The 27,706-nt window shown below is 47.9% G+C and overlaps 2 protein-coding genes and 1 long non-coding RNA gene across 5 annotated transcripts in view; 1 reads left to right on the plus strand and 2 right to left on the minus strand.

Annotated features, from left to right (window-relative positions):
* Nucleotides 1-404, plus strand: part of SCG3 (secretogranin III) — a 32,054-nt gene extending 31,650 nt beyond the window's left edge. For all 3 annotated transcript variants that reach the window (XM_040969681.1, XM_040969682.1, XM_040969683.1), the window contains exon 12: nt 82-404. In XM_040969681.1, coding sequence (XP_040825615.1) covers nt 82-200 — 119 coding nt within the window. In that variant the 3' untranslated portion in view covers nt 201-404. The remainder of the gene's footprint in view (nt 1-81) is intronic.
* A 3,696-nt stretch (nt 405-4,100) lies between these two features.
* Nucleotides 4,101-26,001, minus strand: LYSMD2 (LysM domain containing 2). Its single transcript, XM_040969458.1, has 3 exons — nt 25,708-26,001; nt 8,219-8,550; nt 4,101-4,689 (listed from the first exon to the last, which is right to left on the minus strand). The coding sequence occupies exons 1-3, from the start codon at nt 25,984-25,986 to the stop codon at nt 4,647-4,649; spliced, it is 654 nt and encodes a 217-aa protein (XP_040825392.1). The 5' UTR covers nt 25,987-26,001; the 3' UTR covers nt 4,101-4,646.
* On the minus strand, nt 13,771-21,813 carry LOC121149036. Its single transcript, XR_005882610.1, has 3 exons — nt 21,667-21,813; nt 19,392-19,396; nt 13,771-13,781 (listed from the first exon to the last, which is right to left on the minus strand). It is a non-coding gene; the product is annotated as an uncharacterized LOC121149036 (long non-coding RNA).
* Nucleotides 26,002-27,706: the final 1,705 nt, after the last annotated feature.

Genomic DNA, 27,706 nt, shown 5'->3' on the forward strand with positions numbered 1-27,706 from the left:
CTTCCTGGTTGATGGTCCTCGCTGTAATGGAATGGATCTTCCCTGATATTTGCTCGTAATACTCCTAATCATGTTTTCCAGATTATGACCTTTCCAAGATGAGGGACTTCATCAGCCACCAAGCCGACGCGTATGTGGAGAAAGGCATCCTTGACCAGGAAGAAGCCAAGGCCATCAAGCGCATTTACAGCAGCCTGTAGAGGTGGTGAAAGCCCCGGGTTTCTGTCAACTGTTTGAGAAAACACAGCAGAGCTGAAGACACTCCTAACTCATGATTCAAGTTTCTTTGACCCAAGAAATATTAGAAAGTGCTGAATTTACCATAGTTAACCTATTCTTAAAATGGTTAATATGTAGCTTTCTTGCCATTAAATCTATCTGAGAAGTAAAGTTGTATGTAAGCTGAGATTTTGTATCTAGAATCCTTATTTCTTCATAGATTCACATTTTAGAACCAGATAACTTGCCCTGGAAAAGCCTTTGAAGGACTGAACTGATAAGTAATCCTCCCTGCTGACTCACACAGGAACAGACCCTGAGGAATGAAAGGGCTGTCTTCAAGGCCTGCTGGGGATCGAAGCACCTTGTGAAAGGTGCCTTTTCCCAGAGTTCATTTCCACCTGTAGTTGCCACTTGGCAAATGAAATAAATTCTCGATTTCCACAAAGGCTATGCCTTAAGGAGAGCCACCACGTGAATTTTTTTTTTTTCTGCTTCTTTGAGCTGTCCCATTGGCGGGCCCAGAGGGACTAAAAGGAACCTGATAAATGGGTCGAGCATTTGGTGGACTTACCAACAATCCACCCCCACTCTTAACAAGTCCTGTTAGGGATTTCTTTTAATTTTGCTTATAAAGAGGGCTATTTATTTTCTCCAGGAAGACAAATGAGGGCATCAGTACTACCTAAAGCAGGTAACAAATGGTGGCAGATCTCAGTTACCTAAAGCAGGGTAGACCCAAGCCAAGGGCTTTTCAAAGGGAGCAAAGGATCAGGCAGTAAAGGTTGAAGGAGAGGCTAAAAAAAAAAAAAACTCACCTTCCCTGTGAATCAAAGCTAGAGCCCAACTTCCCTGGGGGAAAGGTTTCTACCCCTCGTCACCCACGCCACAAACATGGTCCCAGGAACAAGCAGAGGGTGGCCAGAGGGCCTCTTCCAACTGTTATTTCCAGGCCACTTTTTCCGGGCCAAAGAATACTTGAAAAGGCACTATTCAGAGTGAATTGATGACATTTTTGTACATTTTTGCTTGAAATCATATAAAAGAGTGAGGCTCCGTCCTCCAGGCCCAGGCCTAGGGGTCAAGTTGCAGGGTGCACTGGGGCACTTCCAGGAAAGTGGGAAGAAGCAATTTTTGGTTAGGAGATTGCTGCTGCTCCTTCCCATCCATGGTGGCCAAAGTGAAACCAAAGTCCTCACACCATCCCTCCTCTCTCTATGTCTCTTTCCTTCTGTCTCTCCAGTGTTTCTAGAAAAGCCAGAGCCCACTGGTGAGCAGGGAATAGCAGCAATCAACAATTTCATCCAGCAGCACTAACTGAGGCACAGGGACTCCAACCATTTGATGAGTCGTCCAACGACATAACCACCTCTGCTTGTCCATATCCAAGAAGGCCAAAACACTGGCCCTGACAAAGGCATGCCGTAACGTGCCTGAATACGCAGTACTTTTACAAGTCGATATTTTACAAGAACTTCTGGTTTTCTAAGCCCTTCACGTGTTAGCGCTTACAACCATGACAAGAGGGAGATGGTGTGTCCTGTTGTATAAATGAGACCACTGGCTCACCCAGGGAGCAGGACGTGGGCTATGCTCACATGGACCATCAGTGGCCAAGCTGGGGCTGGAACGTGATGCTTGTCTCAATCACTGCTGAACTCTGATTTTACAGGCCAGGTGGAGGAGCACTCCATTGCCACAGTTCAGTGTGGCCACCAAGGAACCAAGTTCACCAACACCGGAGAGATGCTTTGACTAGAAACTGGTGAAAGAGCATGGGCAAAGGGTAAAAAATGCTTTTCACATCATGGGCTTACTTTCTGAGCTTCCATCTTTCTGATAGTGTCTTTAGTGTTATGCTCAAGCTTTTGATCATTTTATGTTAAACAGTGTTAACAATTTTTTAAGTTCCCAGGTGTCCACAGGAGCTGGCTCAGGTCTTTTCTGACAAATCTGTTCTAATTCCTTAATTTTTTTCTGTTTGTTTTTTTTTTCCCCCTTTCAACTAACTCCCCACACTTTGTTACTCAGGTAGTAATAAACAAACAAAACAGCAAACTGGGGCCAGTGTTGTGGCATAGTAGGTTAAGCAACCTACAGTGCTGTATCCCATATGGACACTGATTCAAGCCCTGGCTGCTCCACTTATGATCCAGCTCCCTACTAATATGCTTAGGCCCTTCCTACCCATGTAGGAGACTTGGATAAAGTGCCTGCCTCCTGGCTTGGTTCTAGTCAGCATGGCCCACCTCTGGCTTTTATGTGATCATATAGGGAGTAGCCAGGGGATAGAAGAGTCATCTCTCTCCCTCAATCCCCTTCTAAGTGACTCCTTCTTCAAATAAATAATCTTAAAACAAAAAAAGAGAAAGATAAAAGCAAAGCATGATTGAGACTCTTCTATGTCAAATATACTATAATAACACAAGGAAAAACACCCCCACAGGCCGAGCGCAATGGCCTAGCGGCTAAAGTCCTCACCTTGAGCAAGCCAGGATCCCATAGAGTGCCAGTTCATGTGCCGGCAGCTCCACTTCCCATCCAGCTCCCTGTTTGTGGCCTGGGAAAGCAGTTGAGGATGGCCCAAAGCCTTGGGACCCTGTACCCATGTGTGAGATACCTGGAGGAAGTTCCTGGCTCCTGGCTTTGGATCAGCACAGCTCTGGCCATTGCGGGCACTTGGGGAGTGGTCCAGTGGATGGAAGCTCTTCCTGTCTGTCTCTCCTCCTCTCTTTATATATATCTGACTTTGCAATAAAAATAAATCTTTTTTTAAAAAAAAAAGAAAAACACCCCCGAAGGATCATATATAAATGAATGAGAAAAAGGGAAAATGAAAACAAGGAATCAAAAAGTCTTTTTGCTCTACAAATATCAAACTCCATGTGGATATTTGGGACAGTAAGTGCAGGAAGCTTTTGTGAAAACCTAAGGATGTATTTAACATGCTAGTACAATAGAAATGGATATAAAAAAAAACTTTACTGTAAATGATATGATACTTGAAGTTTACTACAATAACCTATACACAGCATTACAGTAAGACAATTATGTGAATATAAATCCAAATCGATTCAAATGATTTCAGTGACTACACAATGTCCTATAAGATGACATAGCAATGAAATCCAAATGTCAGCAAAGTTTCAGATTGTGGTATGGTTTTAATTGTCCTCTTAGTTGTAGTAAATACTTTCACCAAGTCTGAAATATGTCAACAAAAATGCAAAGATTGGGGCTGGTGCAATGGCAGGCTAATTCTCCACCTGTGCTTCCAGTATCCCATATGGAACCAGTTTGAGTCTTGGCTGCTCCACTTCTGATCCACCTCCCTGGTGATGGCCTGGAAAAGCAGGGAGGATGGCCCAAGGCCTCGGGCCCCTGCACCCACGTGGGAAATCCAGAAGGTTACCAGTAACTGTAATTATTTTCTTTTATTGAAGCTTTTTATTTTCAAGATTGCACTCAAAATACCAAAAACATTAAAGGAGGGGGAAGTTATTTCAAAAGCATAATTTAAAAGCATAATTTGGAGGTAGGCATTAGGGCATAGGGTGTTTGTGCCTCTGCTTGGGACAACTGCATCCTACACTGGAGTGCTAATTTGCTTCCCAGCTACACCACTTCCAACCCAACTCCCTTCAAGGCACCTCACCTGGGATGCAGCGGCTCACGGCTCAAGCTCTTGGGTCCTTGGATGGAATTCCTTGCTCTTGGCTTTGGCCTGGCGCAGCCCCAGCTTTAGGACATGCTGGGGGCAAACCCTAATCTATCTGTGTGTCTCGCTCCCTCTCCTTCTGGCAAATAGATAAAATCTTTTTAAAATCTCTCTTATTTTCCCATTTGTTGGAATAAATGAGTACTCAAATATACAAACATAGTTTATTTTCTCATTCAGAATTTTGTAGTTTATTTTTTTACAAAATAGACAAAATTTGGTTCTTTGTACTAGTATAGAATATGTTAATACATATGGAAATATACATATATAGCACTTAAGTTATAAACACGCAGCAGATTCAGCATCACGTAAAACAGCCACCAAGTTTTTCACAAAATTAGGATTTCATGAGATAAACATTGCTATATGTATATATATATGTGTGTGTGTGTGTGTGTGTGTGTATACACAGACACACATATATATGCATAGTCTTTGATGCTTTATATCACCTGGTATCTACAAAAGCTCATCTAGAACTAGCACCCCTGCAGAAGTGATGAGCTGGAGGGTACAACTGCTATCATGCTATAAAGAAGACGTCAACGTGTAGAAAGCCAGAGGGCACTACATGAGCGTAACTGCAGAAGGCGGAGCGACTTCACAGACCAAGGGCATCCAAACGGACGAGTCTGACTCTTCAGCTGTTGGGTTCCCTGTGGTCCAACCATCGCTTCATCCAGGTGACAGCGCTGGCCCTCGCCACCTAGCTGTGATAGTGGGAACTTGCATAGGGACTGTCTTCATCTCTGAACAAAAAGAAACAGTGTAAATCAGCGCTGAAAGCTGTGTTCTGAACACTGAAACACACACATATATAATACAGCTGCATGCCCGCTCCCAGGGTAGGCACTAGTTAGTAAGGTGCCAGTTGAGAGGCCCACAGCCCACACTGTGCCTGGGATCTGGTCTCAGCTGCACTTCACATGCCATTTCCTGCTGCTGCGTAATCTGGACGGCAGCAGGAGCTGGCTCAGCTGGATCTCTGCGACCCACAGGTGAAGCCTGGGCTGACTCCAGGCCCCTGGCTTCATCTCACCTCAGCCCGAGCTGGTTGGGGCATATGGGAAGTGAGCTACCAGATGGAAGGTCTCTCTTTGTCACTGTGCTAAATAAACTTTTAAAAATATATAGACAGGAATATATCAACTCACATGCTTTGTGTATGCCTCAAAAGTTGTACAAAGGGGACCTGGCGTGGGAAGCTAGTGACTAAGGTCCTAGGTGCCGGGGTTCCATACGGGCACTACTTCATGTCCTGTCGGCCCCACTTCCCATCCAGCTCCCTGTTTGTGGCCTGGGAAAGCACTAGAGGTCAGCTCAAAGCCTGGGACCCTGCACCTGTGTGGGAGAGTCAGAGGAAGCTTCTGGCTCCTGGCTTCGAACTAGCTCGGCTCTGGCCATCATGGCCATTGGGGAATGAGAATCAGTGACAGAAGATCTTTCTCTCTGTATATCCTTCTCTCTGTACAACTGCCTTTCTTATAAAAACAAATAATATCTTAGAAAAAATATAGAGGAAAGTTGTGTAAAGGGTCTGATGTGGTAGCCTAGTAGTTAAATTCTTGCTTTGCACCCATCACCAATTCGTATCCCAGCTGCTCCACTTCCCATCCAGTTCCTTACTTGTGGCTGGGGAAAGCAAGAGAGTATGGGCCATAGCCTTGGGACCCTTTACCTGCGTGGGAGACCCAGAAGAAGCTCCCGGCTTCTGGCTTTAGATCAGTTCAGCTCTGGCCGTTGCGGCCACTTGGGGAGTGAGCCAGCAAACAGAAGATCTTTCTCTTTGTATCTCCTTTTCACTGTCTGTCTGTTTTTCCAATAAAAAAATAATAAAATAAATCTTTTTTTTAAAAAGTTGTGTAAAATAAAAATATTTAGAAGCCAGCGCAGTGGCACCGCATGCTAATACTCCACTGAAATGCTGGCATCCCACGAGGGCTCCAGTCAAAACCAGGCTACCGCACTTCCAATCACGCTCCCTGCTCATGTGCCTGGGAAAGCAGTGGAAGATGCCCGAGCCCTTGGCTCCCTGCACTTATGTAGGCAACTCCGAAATTCCTAGCTCCCAGTTTTGAACCAATCGAGCTCTGGCCAGAGCAGCCATTTGAGAAATGAACCACTGGGTGGAAGATCTCTCTCTCTTTGTCTCTTCTTTCTCTGTAACTCTACCTTTCAAGTAATAAATAAATAAATATTTTAAAAAACACAGCTATTTATTAAGACCTCTATGTCTCCATCTAACTGCTAACTCAGTAACTTGGAATAAATGATATTTGTTTACATACTTATCTTTATTTAGATTATATTTGATGTTTTATTTATCAATTTTTATTTTTATTTGAAAAATATATCTTCTACTCCTGAAATGCCTGCACATCCAGGGCTGCACCAGGCCTAGTGAGAAATCTGGAACTCCGGCCAGGCCTCCATTGGCGTGGCAGAGACCCCAACACTTAGCCCTGACGTGCAGTGCACATTAGAGCATGAAGCTGGATCAGATGTGCAGGAGCCCTGACCTGGCCAGGTACCCCAAGAATGGCTGTGGGACCCCAAGTAGCAATTTAGCCTGTGGATCAAAGGTTTTCCTTGAGATTATATCTTAATATATTAAGCTGATACTAAACAATATTTAATATTTGTTTAAATTTGCTGTGTTATATCTCATTCTCAAGAGGAATTGTGATGCCTATAACAAAGGGCAATAAGATGAATAAAACAGGAATAAAAAGAAAGGACTATGGAAGGAAGAGGGAGACAATATGTTAACCTTAAGAAATATCGTCTGGGGCACAGAGTGATGGCTCAACTAGCCGATCCGCCCCCTGCAAGCGCCGGGATCCCATATGAACGCCAGTTTGTGTGCCAGCTGCTTCACTTTTCATCCAGCTCCCTGCTTATGGCCTGGAAAAGCAGCAAAGGATGGTCTAAAGGCTTGGGATCCTGCACGCACATGGGAGACCCAGAAGCAGCTCCTGACTCCTGGCACCTGGCTTCAGATCAGCTCAGTTCTGGCTATTGTAGCCATTTAGGGAGTGAACCAGCAGATGGAAAATCTTTCTCTCTGTATCTCCTTCTCTCTATGAATTTGCCTTTCCAACAAAAATAAATAAATCATTAAAAAAGAAATATTCTTCAAACCTGGGCATTGATTTTAAAGATTTTTTTTTATTATTAGTTTTTTATTGGAAAGGCAGATATACAGAGAGGAGAGACAGAGAGGAAGATCTTCCGTCCGATGATTCACTCCCCAAGTGAGCGCAACGGTCGATACTATGCCGGTCCGAAGCCAGGAGCCTCTTCCGGGTCTCCCACGCGAGTGCAGGGTCCCAAAGCTTTGGGCCGTCCTCGACTGCTTTCCCGGGCCACAGGCAGGGAGCTGGAAGGGAAGCAGGGCTGCCGGGATTAGAATCGGCGCCCATATGGGATCCCAGGCGTGCAAGGCGAGGACCTTAACCACTTGCGCCACCACGCCGAGCCCTGGGCATTGATTTTAATGGTTAATTTCCCATTAGGGCAAAAGGAAACACATTAGGCTGTGCCTTCTTGAAATCATAAAAGGAAGAAGGAAACCAGTTCAATAGAAAAGAAGTTTGCTCCAGGGCCAAACTAAAAAACAAAGATATAAGTTCACACGAAATTTCAGTGAATAATGGAAAAGTAGCAGGGGATATCCCAGACAGATTTTAAAGGAACACGCAAGGAGAAGCTCCTTCCGTGTCTACTGTGTGCAGAAGGGATCCCCAGCTGAACTATGATGTTATTCAAGCAGCAAAGCAAAGTTGCGGGCACCAGGTTTGAGTCCTGGCTACTCCTTTTCCTGCCCAGCTTGCCTGAAAAAAAAGCAGCAGAAGACGGTCCAAGTGCCTGTGTCCTTGCATTCCCCTGGGAGACTTGGATGAAGCTCCTGGCTTCAACCTGGCCCAGCTCTGGTCACTGCAGCCATCTGGGAAGTAAACCAGCAGAAGGAGACCTTTCTGCCTCTCCCTTTCTCTGGGTCCCAGGCTCCTGGCTTTAGAATGAGCATGCTCCAAGGAACCAGAAGATGGACTCTGTCACTCTGCCTTTCAAATAAATAGAATAAAAATAAAGTTCAAAAAGAGACAGAAGCAGTGCTGCATGTCAAACTTTGTGTAGCACATAGTTACCTGTTTAGATTCCTTGGCTTTCTAGAATGAAAACACAGTTTTTAAAGCTGAAAAGAAGAGATATAGCCACCAGAAGACATCCCAAGAACAAAGCTTTCAGCCTCTGCTGTTCGTCCCAGGGTAATTTTACCTGCTCTCTTCTTTTAGTTTCTTGGCTGCCTGTGTTGATAACTTAATCTGCTGGTCAAGTCTCCGCAGGAAATCCCTGGCGGTCACGTCTTCGGGCTCCCCAGGTTGAACTTCGGGTTCTTGGGGACTGGGAGGAGGGAAGTCTTCCTCCGCCCCCACTGGCAGCTCCTCTGGAGCAAAACTGCTATCGACAGTTTCATTTTCTGGAGAATCAATGGAGTTAAGGCCATTAAACACCAAAGGCTTCTCTGATATAATTGGGATGTTCAAAGTTTTCTTCAGAAATATACAGTCATTGGTAAACAGTTTATTGGCTCTTTTTATCTGCTCCATCTAGAATACAAAAGAGGAAACAAGGAGTTACGTGTGGCAGGTGTGACGTAGGCTGTATTTCACAGCACAGATCTGCAGGCATTCCCGTGCAAGGCGTGCACTGTGCTTCCTTGCGCCTCGAGGTTCTCCCTGGGGTTCGGCCATCTCCAGGTTCATCCCTCTATGCACCTGAAGGCAAGTCAGGAAATGTTCCCTCCCACTAGATGCCCAGTGCAACACACACACTATATTATTTCCACTACAAGTCAGCTTTTAACATCAGCAACCTTGAGTCTCCTAAGGTAAAAACCACCATAAAATCTTTAGTACATACTTACTAGATCACATTTTGTTTTAAAATATCTATTACCTGTTCTCTTTGGGGGGAATCTTAGAATTGTGGCATAGACATCTAGAATTGTGCTTTGTGAGCATAACCCTCCCTGGGTGGAGACAGAATGACAACCAGGATTGGGAAGAATGGTGTAGGAGTGGGGGAAAGGCTGTGAAGAAACCCCCATCAAGCAGTATATTCTGATTCTGGTTCCTTTAATTACAGAGGGGGCCCTGAAGGATGGGTACACACTGGACGGGTAAGGAAAGGAGGCGGGGGGGGGGAGACTTTTCATGCAGTCTCATTTTTTCCACACCATGGAGTACAGGAAGATGAAAGAAACAAAAGTTCTTGAATATTATATTCCATGGACTTACAGCTGGGGAGGTTGGTAAAAATGCTGAGATACAGCACAGGAGCAGGGTGGACATACATTCTCAGCAAACCTTCACAACAGTTCTGCAATCTAGAGATGGCCAGCACCTTGTCACAAGTGTGGAATTGGAGCTTCCAGAGCACTGAGTGACATGTTAAGTCCGCACACTGCTAAGAGCAGACAGGATTCACTCTACGCAAGCTCTAAGCATGTTACAGAAAATCCAACTCCCAGCTTAGCACGCTGTGTATAAAAGCGTCTGCAGACTTCCCCGCTCTCCTAGCCTGGGGACCCGTACTACACTTGGCGTGTTATAGCCACCTTGGCATCTCATTCTGACTGCTTCTGCCTGTGAAGTATCTAACAGAGATAGTTTTGTGCAGTGACTTAAATACATAGACTTCTGGACCTCACAGACCTGGTTCAAATCTCAAGGGCATCAACAGCACCTGTATAATCATGAGCTTGTCACTTAGAAGCTAAAACAGGTATCATCTGCCCTTCATGGGAAAAAATCCAGTTGAGCTTAGAGATACACAGGAGCTATATGGAGAGCATATAGTCTACAAATGCTATATAGACACTATATAGGAAGAAGGAAAGAGAGAGAAGAGGATATGGAGAGAGACTGATCGTGAAGTGGCTGGTAGCAGATGGTACTGACTCCTTTCCATTTTGCAATGAGAAATTCAAAGTGCATCAGAGATAACTGATTTAAACAAGTGCCTACAGCTCCAGCGATGTTCCAACAGGAATTTCTGGCTCACTCTATCATCCCCACAAGGTTCAGATTAAAGTGCATAAGTAATGAAAGCAAATTATGGGGAGCCTTTAATGCCAAATTGATTCTGGGTCAAAACTGTATTTCCACTTCAAAGAGTCTCCAAAAACAAATCAACGAAATGGATGCAGTTCCTCCTGTTTTCCTTTAGCACCTGGATCCACAAAAGCAGTACCTTATTTTTTTTACATTTCAAATTATTATTTTATTTTGATAACCTTTACATAGTTGATTATGGCACTAAGGGTCAAAGGCTACGGGATAGTGGATAAGACCATTGTTTTCACATTTTAAAAAATGTTTTCTGTTCTGTATCTGGGGTAAGAGGGGAGATAAGGGGAGAAGCCCTATCCAGTCTCCTACCCACCCCAGGATCCCCAATGTGGGGCATGCTCCAAGGGCACAAGCAGTACCTTTAAAGTTTGTTTTGTTTTGTTGTTAAGATACTACAGAGCTAGTGCCATGCTCCAGTAGGTTAAGCTGCTGTTTGAATTAACTACATCCCATACTGGAAGGTCTGGTTTGAGTCCCAGTTATTCCATGACCTATTTGGCTTCCTGCTAATATGCTGAGAGGAAGGAAATGATGGCTTACATTCCTGGCTTCTGGCTTGCCTGGTCCAGCCCTGACTGTGAGCATCTGAGATGTGACACAGTAGTATTTTAGATAGATAGATAGATAGATAGACAGACAAACAGACATAGATCAATCTTTAAAAAAAAATAATAACTAAAAGATACAAGGCCCTACATGTGGGAGACTGCCCTGGATCTCTGCCTGCCATGCCTATAAGGCATGGCACACATGTCACCAGGGGAGCCCCTGCTCAATGGTCTTGCCACACAAAGACCTCAACCTGACCTGATCATTGGCCATATAGATGAGAGCAGTGGACTATGCCCAAGTTTCCTTCTCTGTACTTGGACAAGCTGTGCTGGAACTTTCCTGATAAGCAACTCTGAGAAGTCGGTGTGATCCCACATTACCTGCCTGGTGTATGTGACCTACAGCTGATCCACAGCCACATACAGTAAACTTGACCTGCCAGACATATGTGATGTGTGTGACCTACAGCATGATTGGAAGGTTCAGAGAAACAGAGCTGCCTTCTAGCCAATTACAGTGCTGTTTTCAGGTGGGAAGACTGTTGGGAGACACCCTTCTGCCTTCCTGTTTTCTTGGGCTATGTAAGATTGTGTTTGCTTTACAATAAACAGACTTGATCAACCAGATTGTCTCTGGTGGTCATGGGGGCTTGCTGGTTAGGACCCCCCAAGACCTACATTGTGGCATAGCTGGTTAAGCAGTCACCTATGATGACAACATCCCATATGAGCACTGGTTCGAGTCCCAGCTCCTCCACTTCCAATACAGCTCCCTGATAATGTGACTGGGAAAGCAGCAGAAGACAGCCCACGTCCTTAGGCCTAACTACCCATGTGGGAGACCTGGATGTTGATCCTGGCCTTGACTCCTGGCCCAGCCCTGGCTCTAATTGTCGTTTGGGGAGTGATACAAGACCTTTCTCTTTCCCTTTCTCTCTCTGTAATTCTGCCTTTCAAATAAATAAATTAGATAAGAAGGACGGAAGGAAGGAAGGAAGGAAGGAAGGAAGGAAGGAAGGAAGGAAGGAAGGAAGGAAGGAAGGAAGGAAGGAAGGAAGGAAGAGGGAGGGAGGGAGGGAGGGAGGGAGGAAGAAGAGGGATGGAAGAGAAGAAAGTGAGGCTGGCACGTTGGTTCAGTTGGCTAATCTGTCATTTCCCAATGTAGCATCCTATTTAGGCATTGACTCATGTTCTGGATGGTCCACTTCCCATCCTGCTCCCTGCTTGTGGCCTGGGAAAGCAGTCCAGGACGGCCCAAAGCCTTGAGATCCTGCACCTGTGTAGAAGACCTGGAGGAAGCTCTTGGCTCCTGGCTTTGGACTAGCTCAGTTCTGGCCATTGCTGCCTTGCGGAAAATGAATATCAACAGATGGAAGATCTTTCTCTCTGTATCTCCTTCTCTATATACAGCTGCCTTTCTTATAACAATAAATAAACCTTAGGGGAAAAAAAGTAAAGAAACATGGGGTATAGCAAGTTCAGTGGCCAACCGTGAGATTGGCATCCCATCCACATGGGTGTTGGTTCAAATCCTGGCTGTTCCACCTCCAATCAGCTCGCTGTTAATGTGCCTGAGAGCACCGTGGAAGATGGTTCAAGTACTTGGGGCCCTGCATTCATGTGGCAGACCAACATGGAGTTACAGGCTCCTGGCTTCAGTCTGACCTAAAAATGAATCTGTGAATGGCAAAAATCTTCTTCTCTTTATTCCTCTGTCTCTTACTGTAACTCTGCCTTTCCAATAAATAAATATCAAAAATAAAAAAAATAGACACCACATTAGGGGCTGGCACTGTGATATAGCAAGCTAAGCTACCACTTATGACACCAGCATTCATTAACAGATTCCAGTCCTGGCTGTCCTGCTTTCAATCCACCTTCTTGCTGACATACCTCGGGAGGCAGCAGAGCCACTGGGCTCCTGCCACCCACAAGAAGTTGCTCACCCACAATGCAGTTGCTGGTCCTGGCTTCAACCTAGCTCAAGCATGACTGTTGAGGCCATCTGGAGAATGAATCAGTAAATGAAAGATTTCTCTCACTTTCTTTCTTTCTCTTTCCCTATCTCTGTTGCTCTACATTTCAAATAATAAAGCATATATTAAAAAAAAAAAAAAAAAGACACCGTGTTCCTAGAGACAGATGGGGTGGCTCTTTGTGTTCTACTTTCCAATTTAAGGAAAGCAGGCCAGGACAAGAGAGGGAGAGAGTGTGAACATAGGCAGGTGCATTTTAGAGACAAAATTAAGATACATAAATCCCGAGGATCCCTGGTCTAGTTTACATGTAGACATAGGAGAGTTAAACGGCTTGACACTGCCCCTGGCAAGCTCAGGTTTGTCCTCCTTGCCTCTTGCTGCCCACCATCCAGCTCATGGTGTCTCTCAAAACACAGGATTCCAGAGTCCCTGAGCCCTCCTCGGGCCTCATCCCTGCCCCTTGGAACATCACAGGCGGCCGATCTGGGTCCTACCTCAGAACTTTGTAGACAAGCAAAGGCTGCAAGGGGGAAAGGAGGCTACATTTTTCCAGCGGGGCAGCAGGCAGCCATCCTGCCACCTGGTGGAAGCAGACAACAAGCCCATCTGGGGGAGGCTGAACCACCGCCTGAAGCCAAAGCATCCCCGACCTCTAGCTCCAGCAGCCCTTCACTGCCCAGTTTTGCTCTGGTTCGTTTTCCCCAGAGGCCAGTTTCAGCTTCCTGTCACTCTAGGATTGGTGCATGAACTAATGCAAGTCAAGGGAACAGGAACACAAGACAAACTGTGCAAGTAACCGCAAATCGCAGGGAGCTATCCTCCATGGGTTATTCTCTTAAACTTACACTTTCCTCCCAATCTCTCCTCTACTCTTCTTGAGTCCATTCTCAACCCTGGGAAGCGGGCCTTTGAAGAAGTATATGACCTGGGGCTGGACTAATCACCACTTGTAACACAAGCATCTTGAACGTTGGTTCAAGTCAGCTGCTTCACTTCTGAGCCAGCTTCCTGCTAACGCACCCAGAAGAAGCAGCTGAAGATGGCCCAAGTGCTCGGACCCCTGAAACCACGAGGGAGACCTAGATGGACTTCATGGCTCCTGGCTTTGCCCTCGCCCAGCCTGAGCTGTTACGGCCATTTAAACAGTGAACCTGAAAATGCCAGATCGCTGTCTCTCCTCTCTATATATACTTCTTTCAAATAAATAAATGCTTTTTTAAAAAAAAATTCTCATTTATATATTTGAAATTCAGAGTGGCACAAAAAAAAAAAAAAGGGAGAAATAGAGAAGGGGAGAGAGACATCTTCCATCTATTGGTTCACTTCCCAGTTGACTGTAATGGCAGGAGTTAGGCCACACTGATGCTAGGAGCTTCATCTGGGATCTCCCATGTGGGTAGCACAGGCCCAGACACTTCAGTCCTCTTCCATTGCTTTCTGAGGCCATTAGCAGCAAGCTGGGCTGGAAGCGAAACAGCAGGAACTCTAACCAAGGCCCATATGGGATGCCAGCACTGCAAGTGATGGCTTAGCTTGCTACACCAGGATACCCTCTCCTACATTAATTAATTTTTAACAAGGAAGAAGTGCATGATCCAAGACTTCCCGTTCTTGGAATCCCAAAGGAGGGCACCAGCATGGACCCCACCCAGCCTCTGGGGGCTGCACTACCCTCTGCCCAGGAACCACCAGGACGCCTCACTTCTGAAGCTCCTGTGCTGTCCACCCTTCCCTGGGCCTGCAGGCCGGAAAGTGGGGGGTAATTTCTCCCCGCTGTTGGTTCTCTCCGAATGCTTCCCCAGGCCTTCCAGGTTCCCCCAGCTTTGCCCGCACTCTACTGGCGTGCCTTCAGCAAACTCCGTTGGGTCATACTCTAGGAGCATGCTATCTGTGTGCCACCAGGACCCTCACTGATCCACGCACCGTGCAGAGCAAGACAGGCCATGCAGGCCAGGCTAGGGCCTGTGACAGAGGAGAGCATGAGACAAGGGGACCGCATCAGAGACTGGGTGCAGTAGAAGGCTGCAGGCGGGGAAAGGCAGGGCCCCCTGGCTCCTGGATACGCTGCTACATAATTGATCAGTGTATTGAATTACTTCTTTAACTGGGCCATGAGCTCCCTGCACCGCTGCGCCCTCCCCATCTTGGTATCAGCAGCCAGCACTGCTGCCTGTATGCTGATACACATACGTATGAAGGAGTATGCCGACCCTTACAGTCCACACTCTAAGATGACCCAGAGGACGCCAGTGTCGCCAACATGGGGGAAAGCAGACATCATAAGCACTGAGCGGGGAGTCAGTCTGGGGCCAGGGCGGACTTAAGTCTGAAGGTGAAAACAGATGCATGTCACGGCTGGTAGTCATTAGAACCACCGGCTCTGAGGCCACACTCCCTCGCCCTTCTCCGCTTTCTTTCTTTTTCTTTCCTTTTATTTATTTAGATTGCAAAGGCAGATACACAGAGAGGAGGAGAGACAAAGAGAGATCTTCCATCCAATGATTCACTCCCCAAGCGGCCGCAATGGCCACAGCTGAGGAGCCACGTGCTTCCTCTGGGTTTTCCATGTGTGTACAGGGTCCTAAGGCTTTGGGCTGTCCTCGACTACCTTCCCAGGCCACAAACAGCTGGATGGGAAATGGGGTTCCTGGGATTAGAACCAGCACCTATATGGCATCTTGGCATGTGCTGTTAGGCCCCACATCTGCTTTCTTATCTGCATGGTATATTGTAATCATTAATCCCATAGAACATGAGTGTCCAAGGATTAAACAGAGATCAATTCCTATATTTAAAATAATACCTGCATAGAGTAAGCACTCTAAAATATTAGCAACCATTATTACTAAATTTAGTTAAGAGCAAGAAAGTCATTAATAAAGACATATTCTAATATGTACTTAGCAAATGAGAAGAAAAAAGTAGTAATATTCTTTTTTTAAAAAATATATTCACTTCTGGGTCTGGTGCAGTAGCCTAGCAGTAGCCTACATTAACTGGGAGCTGGAGCTGGGAGTCAAACCAGCTACTCCAGTGTGGAATGTGAGTGTATTAACCAGAATTCTAATCACTAGGCCAAATGCCCAGTCCAAATTCATTACGCACACACACACACACATTTAGAGATTCATTTATTTTTATTTTTATTGGAAAGTCAGATACACAGGGAAGAGGAGAGACAGAGAGAAAGATCTTCTATCTGCTGATCCACTCTCCAAGCCAGAGACGAGCTGACCTGAAGCCAGGAACCAGGAGACTCTTCTGGGTCTCCCACATGGGTGCAGGGTCCCAAGGCTTTGGGCCATCTTCAACTGCTTTTCCAAGCCACAAGCAGGGAACTGGATGGGAAGCGGGGCTGCCAGGACATGAATGGGTGCCTGTATGGGATCTCAGTGCATGCAAGTGAAGGATTTTACCCACTAGGCTACTGCACCAGGTCCCAATTTCATTATATTTTAAAGTAGTGTTTCTTTAAAAAAAAAAAAAAAAAAACTTTTGACAATCTGTTATTAGCAAACCTTTGCTCTGCCATTTGGGACACCTATGAACATTATTGGAATTCTGGTACGAACCCCAGCTACTCTGCTTTCAGTCCAGCATCTTGCTAATATGCCTGGGAAGCAGCAAACTGTGGCTCCAGTTTTTGAATCCCTGCCGTAACTGACCTAGGAGGCAGCTGATGATGGCTCAAGTACACGGCCCGAGCATCACGTGAGGGCCCCAGGGGAAGGGCCAGCTATTGAGAGCAAGCACGGTGTCAACCAGCAAACGAGAACCCTCTTACTCAGCTGTTGGCTTTTCTCCCCACTCCGCCTCCCAAATAAATTTTTCAAGAAGTTAACAAAAGAATGAATTTGATCTTAACTTTGGTCTTCGTGAAAAGCAAAGGCTGAGTAAAATTAAGGTGTGAAAACAGCCACACCAAGAGTCAGAGGTGCAAGATGGGGGAGGGACAAGTAGCAGGGAGGGAAGAAGCGGCGAGAAGGGGGGCTGCCAAGACAGAGGCCGCAGTGGCAGCAGTAAGTCCGGTCAGGAAGATGGCTGCAGCAGAAGTGTCGAGCAAGTGGGGGTGACCCACCAGGAAGGCCTTGAGCTCGCACCTGAGCCCAGAGGAGTCTCCTGTCCTGGGAATGCCACCTCACACAAAACTAAGCCAAGGCATGCTGCACTCCCAGGAGGAGCCTGGAGACACCACAGCTCTCCCACCCGACCTCGCCTCGACGCCGTTTCCTGACGCCCCATCAATGCTAACCAGAGTGGGACCTTTCCTGGGGCAATGGCACTGCCCCACTGTTCTTCTGTTTCTCTTCAGCAGGATGTCCCAGCATGGTTCCGTGACACACACATGCACTCTCTGGCCACTAAGGCACAGGTTACAGAATAAGGAAAGAACTAATCAGATAGCCACAGGTTGAATCACAGTGAAACTAGGTGGGCGAGAGTCATCAACAGGGACCAGCGCTATGGCACAGCTGGTTTGTTACCACCTGCATGGGAGCACTGCATGGAGTCCCAACTGCTCTTCTTCTGATCCAGGTCCCTGCGAATGTCTGGGAAAGCAGAAAGCAGCAGAAGATGGCGCAAGAGCTTGCGTTCCTGCCACCCACATGTGAGACCCAGATGGAATGCCTGACTCCTGGCTTTTACCTGGCCCTGCCCTGCTGCTTCGAAACACTTTGGGAGTGAACCAGTGAATGGAACATCTGTCTCTCTTGGTCTCACTATCTCTCTCTCTCTCTCTCTCTAATTCTGCCTTTCAAATAAATAAGAAAAGAGAGAAACAGTCATCAGTATCTTTAAAACAGCTTATCAAAATGAATTTACTTTGGAGGGAAATCACAAAACTTCCTCTACAGGGCACCTTCACTTCCTGCTGGTAGCTGTGGCCAGGAACTCTGTCCAAAAAAACACTGAGCCCATAGCGTCAGTTTACCTAACTAACAGTGGAAATCAGAGACCAAAGTTCATTTTCCTGGCTCTCTCTTCATTAAAAACAAAACAAACAAACAAACAAGCAAAAAAAAAAAAGATCCATTCCAAAAACCTTTCAGGATATACAATAACTGATATTTATACAGCACTGTGTGTCTTCCAAAAGATCCTTGTATATATATGTAAAATTTGCATTTGATTATCATTTTACAGAAAACAGACTTAAATGTTAAATGATTCTCTCAAGATTCACCCCTACCTCTATTTCCTGTTATGCTGTATGTGTTGGTGGCAGCGAGACCTTCCACTGCCATGAGCTGATGGAAAAAAAAAAAGTGTCTCAGAACAGTACATGAGATTCCATTTACAGAAATAGTTCAAAAAAGGCAAATTTGGGGCCGGTATCCGTGGTGTAGCCACTACCTGAGACGCTGGCATCCCGTATGGGCACCAGTTCACGTCCCAGTTGCTCCACTTCCAACTCAACACCTTGCTGGACACAGCAGCAGAGGATGGCCATGGGGCCCTGTCACCCACCCGGGAGGCCTGGAATAACCTGGCTCCTGAGGTCAGCCTGTCCCAGCGCTGGCCAATGTGGCCATTTAAGGAAAATCAGGGAATGAAAGCTCCCCCTCCCAACTTTCTCCAAATAAATACATCGTTTTTAAAAGGCAAGCTTCTAGATGTGAGAATGGACTACTGGTTGTTGTGGGCTGGTGAAGGGGATGGTGAAGGAGTGGAATGGGCATGGGTGATGCCAGGATCTCGGGTGTTGGGATGTCGGAGCTGTTCTGAAATCATGGTGATGGCTGTACAACTCTGGAAATTTCCTAAATGTCACTGAATTGTACACTTCAGATGGATGGTTTGGAGGCATGAAATTATCCCTCAATAAAACTATCTTCAAAAATTACATGAGAATCTATGTGTGATATTATAGGGCAATTATATTTGGGTTTTGTCCCTTGACTCCCAGCTCGCAACTTGCTCCACCAACACAAGCCAGAGATTACAGAATTGTTCTTCCCTAAGGCAAGGTATATAACCTTTTCTTTTTTTTTTTTTCCCCTGTCTTGGAGCTGGTCCTAAAGAAGATCTGACCTGACAGCAGATCTGAAGATCAATTCAAAGGGCCCCACTGCTGATGTAGGAGGGACCAGGAAGAATCTGAACAGACAGGCTTTGCTGGATTGCCTCAGCCTAATAGCTTTCAGTCCTCATCTGTGGGCTTGCTCCTGCTTTGGTCTCCCTCGTGCAACGAAGGCTGCAGTGAAACCCAAAGGAACCAGCTGGGAGCTTCTGGCTGGCTGCATATGTGCAGGTTCCTGAAGGGCAGCCAGTCTGCAGAGGGTATGCCAGCTCCACGCCCTGTCCCTAGACCTCCTTGTCTTATGCCTCTTTTCACCTGTACTCCTTGCAACATCCTTTTTGATCAACTGGGAAACAAGTGTGTCTTTGAATTCTGGGAGCTGTTCAGGCAAATCAACAGAACCCAAGGAGGGCATTGTAGAAACCCTGGTTGGAAGCACAGGAAAACCCACCAGGGGTCCTGCAATGGGTGCGAGAAGGGATCTATGAGTTCCTGCCTGCAGGATCCAGCCTCCAATCCCAGCTGCTCCACTTTGGATCCAGTTGCTTGCTAATGTGCCTAGGAAAGCACAGGATGAGGGCCCAAGTGCAGGGGTCCCAAAACCCTTGTGGGAGGCCAGAATGGATGGAGGTCCTGGCTGCTTCAGTTTGGCCCAGCTCTGGCCACTGCAGCCAATTGCAGATGGGAGATCTCTGTTACCTCTCTTATTGCGTAATTCTTACTTCCAAGTAAAAATAAAGGGATCACTGCAATGGCACAGCACACTAATCCTCTGCCCTGTGGTGACAGCATCCATAAGGTTCACATCCCAGATGTTCCACTTCCCATTCAGCTCCCTGTTTACGGCCTGGGAAAGCAACAGAGGATGGCCCAGGTCCTTGGGATCTTGCATCCATGTAGGAGATCCAGAAGCTCCTGGTTCCTGGCTTCAGATCAGCTCAGCTTCAGCCGTTGCAGCCATTTGGAGAATAAAACAGTGGATGGAAGAACTTCTCTATCTCTCCTCTCTCTGTAAACTGTCTTTCAAATATAAATAAATAAATATTTAATAAATGAATAAATCTTAAAACACACATACACACCAATCGGGATGGACATTCAGCCTCCCAGTTAAGATGCTTGCATCCCACTGTGCAGTGCCTGGGTCTGACTCCCAATTCTGAACTTCTGATTCCAGCTTCCTGCCAATTGGAATCCTGGGAAGCAACAAATGATGGCTTAGGTGATTGGGGGTTCTGCTACCCATGTGGGATACCTGGATTGTGTTCTCAGCTCCTGGCTTTGCCCTAGGCCAGTGCTGGCCATTATGGGCAGACTGTACGAGAGGATGGGAGAGTGCTGTGTGTCGGTGGCGGGGGACGGGGGAAACACGCATGTGCATACGGTGTGTCTCCCTTTCCGCTTCTCAAACAACTGTTTTCACCACCAGTGTCACTATTTACACAGTTTCCCAGCTTTGGATCAGCAAGGTCAACAAGCTTCACTACAACGTGACTAACAAGACAATCATCTCACCCCTCTTCTAAGGGAGGTAAGGCCTGTTAAGGGGAACGTTAGCAACAACAGAGGAAAAAGTTTATGCAAAAAAAAAAAAAAAAAGGGCCAGGCATACTGTCTCCTTCCCACTTTCAGTTTCCACACTGTTCTCCTGTAGGTTTTTCAAGGGTTGCCAAACAATGCAAACAAGCCAGGTCCATTTCCTGCAGAGGATTGACTCCAACTGGGAGGAGCCAGGGTCCTGAAAAAGCAGCAGCCAAATCTGGAGTTCAGGGTTAAGGACAGGGCCTCCAAGTCTCAAAGGGCATAATAAACACACCCAGGGAAACTCATCAGGGAAATTCCAGCCCAAACAGGTTTATGTCTGAGGTCTGAACCATATTTGTTTAATAATTTCTCAACCCAGCTAAAATAGTTTCAGTTTCCCAGACTCACTTCCTCAAATGCCTTGCACTCTGGGCGGGGAGGGGAGCTAAATTTGCATGTGCTCAGTGAGGACCCCATTACTGGTGGAGGAGGAAAAAGCAACACCCAGCTCCAGCAAGAGCAACACGAGGCCCTTCTTGAAGATCAAGTCTTTAGTAGGCTGTACCTCCTCTCTCAGCCCTTCCCTGGGCCCCATCTGCCAGGGTATGCTTAATTCCGAGGCATATGGTTTCAAATCAGTCACACTTTCTTATGAATTTGACCCACACGTTGGTGAAGGACCCACCAGACACCAGGTCAGGTATGGAAGATAAAGCTCCCTGGCTTCTAAACACTCAACAACAAGAGGACAGTCCAGGCTAGCTGCAGCCCCAGCATCTCAAACAAACCAGGTCTCAATCAAAGCAGGTACACAAATATTGAACATCAACTCTTGTTTTTCATGTGGGGAAGGGTCATAAAGCTATGTTCTAAGTGACTGGCAGAAGAAGGAAGGCCAACCACATGTCAGCCTGCTCAAGTTCCTGAACCTCCACATTTTTCTTTCCTATAAAGGAACTTCCTGTATCCCACGGCCCAACTCAAGGGGCAGAGAGATCCTGAAACAAACAATACGAACAGCCTACCTGGATACCACCCAGGACCCAGCCGCTCCTCCTCACTTCCTTCGCTCTCCTCCACTGGTCCAAGCAGCTCTCCCTTCTCACCTGTATTACTGCAGAAGGCTAGGCTGTTTTCCCTGCCCTCCTACAGCCTACTCCTAAAGCAGCAGACAGACTCTTGTTTTATATTATATATTCTTGAGAAGAGAGAGAGAGAGAGAGAGAGAAAGTTCTCATCTGATTCATTCCCCCTACAATCGCCAGGATGAGGTCAGGACCAGATGCAGGAGCCAGATCCTCAATCTAGGTGTCCCACCTGCGTGGCAAGAACCCACTTACTTGAGCTGTCTTTGTTGCTTCCCAGAGGTCTGCATTAGTATGGGGGCTGAGGCCAGGGGCCAGAGCTGGGAATTAAACTCAGGCATTCTGATGTGGGACACAGGGCTGGTCATCACTAGGCCAAACACCCCTCCCAGGAGTGAACCTTTCTAATGCATGAGTCAGATCATGTACACCCTCCAGTGTGTTCCAAATTGGGGGGTTGGGGGGAAGCCCAAGTTCTTACAACAACCTTCAAAGCCCTAAATGATCCTGTCTTACCATACTCCCACCATATGCTAAGCACCAGCTGCACTCCCCCTGCAAGGCCTTGCTAACGCTTCCACTCTGGGCCTCTGCAGCACTGGCCGATCTGCCACCTGTGATGTTCCATCCAGGGTGTCTGCACAGTGCTCGCCCACTCCTTCTCAGGGAAGCCTGGCCTGGTCGCACCTTTTGTAACTATAGTCAACCCTCCCCCTTCCTCCCTATAGTCCTTCCTGGCTTAATTTCTTTTTTTATTCCCTTTATCAATATTTGATATATTTGTTGACTGGCTGTCTCCACTAAAATACAATCCCCCAAGGGCACAGATTCTTACTGACTCACTAATACAGCACCTGAAAGGCAGAGCCAGAAAACAGAAAAACTGCAGGAATGACTGAGACAGCTGGGGAAGAGTGCTGGGGAAGGTGACAGGGTGCGATGTGACATACCAACTCAGAAAAGGCCTCAGAGGAGACACGAGAGCAAAGACCTGAAGGCAAGGGACGGGGGTGGGGGGAGGCTGAGGCAGCAGACACAGCCATGACTAACCCTTTATCATTTGCCTGGGGCCCTAGGAAAAAATGAAACTGCAGGGTCCTTCTTCACCAATGATTGACAGCAAGCAATCATTACACCAAGCAAACAAGCAAGCATTATACCAACACATCACACACACACACACACACACACACACACGCGCACATGAGCTCCCATGTATGTGGAACAAGGTTCTGGGAGCGAGCCAAGTGACCATGCTTGTTCAACAGAGATCCCAGTACTCCTTTTCTGGGTACTTTGTTCCCATGAGCACAAAGCCAGCTGGGATCTTCGCTCATCCAGAGTCTGCCCCACATCCTTCCTCTCTTGTGAACGCAAGTTTGAGAAATACCCATATATTTCCACAACCCAAGATGCATATTGATGCCAGCCCCTGAGTGGTGCTGGTTTCCAACCCATGCTCTTGGTAACCCTGCCTGGCCATTGGTTCTCTATCTCCAACCCTTGTTAGAGGGTGCAAAAACCTCGAGTACTACCAGCAATTCCCAGGCTCGCAACGTGGGGCCTGAGTCCCGCCTGATCTCCCAGCTGTGTGGCTAAGGGATGGCCATCAGCAGAAGGGTCCCTCCTCCAAGCTGACTGCAGAGCTGTGCTCTTCATGCCAGTACAAAAGGATAAGGCCAACTGCTCACTGGCATGGACTTAATTTTCAGATGCACTGCCTTGGGTCTCTATGCCCTTCCAACATCTCATCAAATCTATTTAAAGATGTTGTGCCCTGCTCTGTGGCATAGGTTAAGCCTCTGTTTACAGTGCCAGCATCCCATATGGGCACCAATTTGAATCCCAGCTGCTCCGCTCCCAATCTTCCCTGCTAATGTGCTTAGGAAAGCAATAGAGGATGGTCCAATGTTTGGGCCCATGCACCCATGTAGGGGACCTAGAGGAAGCTTCAGGCATCTGGCTTTGCACCCAGCTCAAGCTATTGCAGCCATATGGGAAATAAACCAGATGATGAGAAATAGTCTCCATCTCTCTCTCTCCTTCTCTCCCTCTCTGAAAATCTGCCTTTCAAATAAAAATAAATAAATCTTTTTTTAAAAGATCATTCCAAAAGGTGTTGTAAGTGATCTCGGCTGTGAATATAAAAATCTTAACTTGCTCAACTTCTTTGTTCAGTCATGGAAAAAAAAAACACTTTCCTGCCTTTTTTATGTCTACCTAAAATCTCATTTACAATGAGTAAAACCAACTTGTACCTACCGATACTAGCTAAAACATCAATATCACTTCATTGCTCCAGTAGTCTCACTTCCCCCGCTGTGTGTAACTGGTGGAGGAGTGTCCAACAATTCCATCCACTCCAGTCCAGGACCCCAAGCAATGACACATGTATGCAGTAACCCAGTGGTTCCTGGCCAGCGGCGAGTTTGCCGTTGAGGCACTCCTGGCAATGTCTGGAAGCAGCAGAAGTCAGAGATGCTCCAAGGCACAGGGCAACTTTCCACAGCCAAGAATGATCCTCTTTGTGAAACCAACAGTGAGAGACCCTGGTCATTACAGACTCTGATGCCCCATTTATCATACTTGAGTAGACATCTTTTTTTTTTTTTTAAGATTCACTTGTTTTTATTGGAAAGTCAGATTTACAGAGCAAAGGAGAGACAGAGAGGAAAATCTTCCATCCACTGGACCACTCCCCAAGCGGCTGCAACGGCCGGAGCTGAGCCGATCTGAAGCCAGGAACCAGGAGCTTTCTCCAGGTCTCCCATGCGTGTGCAAGGTTCCAAGACTTTGGGCCATCCTCAACTGCCTTCCCAGGCCACAAGCAGGGAGCTGGATAGGAAGTGGAACAGCCAGGACATGAACTGGTGCCCATTTAGGATCCCAGTGTATGCACGATGAGGACCCAAGGCACTAGGCTACCTCATCAGGCTCAAGTGGACATCTTTAAATCAAAAGTCGTAAAAAAACTCCTGAACACACTGACTGGCACTTAAAGGAAAACGATGATAATGTTATGAGGAACAGGCCAGATATCAGACATGCAGTGGGCAATGAGCCACATACAGACAGACTGCTATGGCAAGAGCCCTGGAGCAGGAACACTCCCCTGGATACCACAGACTCCTCAGCCAGGATGTCAGGTGCATAGGAGCCACGTAGCAAAAAGCCTTCCTTTTGCAGTAGCTAGGATGCTGAAAGGGCTCTTGAGAAGACTAACCTCAAAAAAGGCTATTGTAAGTAACATCTAGAGAAATGCAAACATTTTACTGCTGTGCTGATTCATGCTGGTCCCAATGAATACTCATCATTCTTGGGAAGTGTTCTGACCTCTCTCATCTGTCCCAAGGAGACTCATGACACCCAACTCCCAGGATAACTGTGAAAGTCACATCAGAGAAGATGAAGCGGAAAGGGACCACGGCAGCACCCGGCACTCGGCAGCATTCAGCAGAGGGGAGCTGGGGATAGTTCCCAGTCTCTGCTCTCCTGAGCTCCAGCCCAAGCCTGCTCCCCTCCACTCCTCACCCCACCCTGGCGCACAGGGAGAACTAAGGATCACACAGTCATTCAAAGGGGAAGGGGCCTGGCAGCTGTGAGGCCCTTGCTCTCAAAATGCTTACATGACCAAAGAGCCAGAGAGGGGTAAATGTGGACCTGCTCAGTATGCAAAACAGCTTGCATCTGCTCTCCTCTCCATCCCAGGGTAAAGCGCCAGCAGGAGTTTCACTTTAAGAGCAAGATGTAGATAAGACCATCTTTCTTCCCATTGCAGACTAAGGTGCTTCGGGAAAGAACCCTAATAATTGATCCACAGCCCCAGCTTTAAGAAGGCCATCCCACAGCTCAGAGTTAATTATAAGTCATTTTTAAGGAAACAATTGCATTCCTCTGGGTTTCCATGCCTTCCCAGAGGTGAAAGAAAATAGCCCCAAGACCCAGACACTTATCAATTTGTAATAAACACGGCCTTCCAGCTCACCTGGAACACAGTTCCTGGCTGCTGCTTAGCGACAGGTGTCACATTCACGGGTGTAATTTCACTTCTAAATGAAGACGTGGAATCGATGGCACCAGACCATCGACTAGGGGGGCAGCGGTGCCCTTCCTGACTTGTCACATAGCTTGCTTCTCTTTAGAACAAAATTAGCCGCCCTTTGGCTCTGAGTAAATCCACGATGCTATGGTAGGGACAGCAAACCAGGTAGGCGAGGGTGAGAATACCGGGGGTTGCCTCATGCTCTTCGGCCTCCCTCCCTGTCACATATGCAAGTCTGAGCTGTGGCAGGGCCTGGGAAACTCGATGCAGCGCTACCTGGGAAGCGAGCCCTGGCGGCCCAGCCCTCTGGCTGCGGGAGGACCCGGGCGCAGCGAGCCAGCGCTTGGGGCCCGTGCAGCCACAGCCGGACAGCTGCCCGGACACCCCGGGGGCCGCCCCAGCCCCGGAGCCGCCCTCGCGCTCTGCTCACCGTGACTCCGTACTTGAGCGCGATGCCCTGCAGCGTGTCACCGGCGCGAACCCGGTGTTCCACGAGGCGCTCGAGGACGCCGGCGCCCAGCGGCGCCCGCACGCTGGCCGTGCTGCCGTACGAGCGGGTCTTGGTGCGGGCCAGGCTCAGCGATAGCTCGGCCTCCTCCGACTCGGAGCCCGAGTGCGAACGCGGCGGTGGCGGCGGCGAGGGCGCCGAGGCCCGTGGCGCGCGGGAGCCGCCTTCCCGCAGGGATGATGCGGCCGTGGGATCCGCCATGGGTCCTGCCGGGGCCGCCAGGTCGCCGAGCTCGCCGAGGGGGCGGCGCCTCGTTCACCGCCGTCGCTGCCGCCTCTTCCTCCTCACAGGGGCTGCGGCTGGCCGTGCCGCGGGGGCGGCGGGCGGGAGGCCGAGGCGGGGAGCAGCGGGCCCCGCATGGCGGGCGCCTCCCTCCTCTTCCTGCCTTTGCCAGCACGCGCACCTGCCAGGGGGAAGAGCGACCCGAGCTCCCGCGGCCGCCGGGTCCCAAGGCCGAGGCTCCACCCTGCCCGCCCGGGGAAGGCCGTGCGCCGCGCGGGTGCGGGCGCTCGGCGAGACGCCCCTCAGGGGTCCTAGGCCTCCGGTGGAAACATGCGCCGGTCTTCCATAGCCTGGTGACAGCACAAAGCTGAGACTTTGCTGGTTCTCCTTTACTGATCCCCTGCAGGGGCCGGCTGATTCAGACCTGCAGTGTCTACCCAAGCCTGGGTTACTTTCCTCTCCCCTCTTGGTTACCCCCAGTGACCTCGAAGTCACAGACCACATCAGCATCTTCAAACACACGCACAGCTCCCCCAGGTTCACCTCAGCAGTGTGCAGTCCTCTCCACGTTGTGCCTGGAGGAATAGAGGTTTGGGGGACCGGTTGGGTGGCTTCACACTACTCCTCTGTTTGGGGTTCCCTGGTCTTTGCACAACCAGCTCCGGTTTTCGTCTTGGGCTGCCTCGAAAGCCAAGGCCTATTGCCTGACTTCGTCACTTGCAGTTGACTAACTGCGGCCATCTCACCTAGGGAGTCATCACTAACTCCACCAAGACCTCCTCTTGGTCCCCTGCCCCTTGAACACCCTTGCTGTAACATTCAGGCGCAGTGCACACAGTGAGTGCACAGTGACTAGGATCCAGGGCCCTGCTATCTGTCCTGTTTTAAACAGCTCTCAGAACAGCCCTGGGGGCTCCTCAAGAGACTGCCAAGTTTGATTCCTGGGTGGAAATTTTAAACCAGGGCGTGCTGGACAGGGCCAATCAAAGCAACTGGAGAACTGGAGCCTATGAAAGCTTTCTCTCTCTCTCTCTCTCTCTCTCTCTCTCTTGCAACAACTGCTCCCCCATCACTCCTCCCACTCTAACTTGCTTCAATGGCTCCCTGTGGACAAGCCCTCACTGGTGTTCAAGCTATGGTTTCTGAGTTTATTGTTATGCTGTACTCATCTGTAACATCCTGTGCACACCACATGTGTCTGCCAAAGCAAAGCCGCTTGAACTTGCCTCCTTGTTCCTACCTTCACACCTTGAATATGCTGTTTCCTTTACCTGTGCGTGGTCTGAGATTTTTCTTTTCTCGCTGATTCTTCCCAGTTGCCCCTCTCTGCCACCTGCCCAATCATTTCTCCTTTGAACCGTAAGGGCAGTCTGAATCTTGTGTTTAATATTGGACTGTTTTCTGTTTGAATTATTCATGCGTTTGACTTTGCTTGTCCACTAGATACGTGCTTCGGAGAGACATAACTAGGTCGTACTCATCTTTTCATCTCTAATGGTGCATTAGAGAATGCACTGAGAGCCGTGGACTAAAACAGGATATATGCGACCAAAAGTAAGATCCCAGAGGCTACATTGGATTGCTTAGTGTGAATGTGGCATGCATAAACTTTCAGTGGTATCCAGTGTGCTCAGTCCAAGACCCAAGAGAGACTGCAGGATCCGAGGGTCTCAATATACCGATGAGGTCAGGTAGTACT

Source organism: Ochotona curzoniae, unplaced genomic scaffold, assembly GCF_017591425.1.
Source record: "Ochotona curzoniae isolate NIBS_2020 unplaced genomic scaffold, NIBS_Ocur_1.0 scaffold_4701, whole genome shotgun sequence".
NCBI lineage: Eukaryota > Metazoa > Chordata > Mammalia > Lagomorpha > Ochotonidae > Ochotona > Ochotona curzoniae.

Bases quoted from the DNA above. Each gene is read 5' to 3' on its own strand.
- LYSMD2 (XM_040969458.1), bottom strand. From the start codon at position 25,986: ATGGCGGATCCCACGGCCGCATCATCCCTGCGGGAAGGCGGCTCCCGC. The intron at 8,551-25,707 runs GTGAGCAGAGCG...TTTGTATTCTAG, and splicing joins CGCTCAAGTACGGAGTCACG to ATGGAGCAGATAAAAAGAGC. The intron at 4,690-8,218 runs GTAAAATTACCC...CTTTTTGTTCAG, and splicing joins AAACTAAAAGAAGAGAGCAG to AGATGAAGACAGTCCCTATG.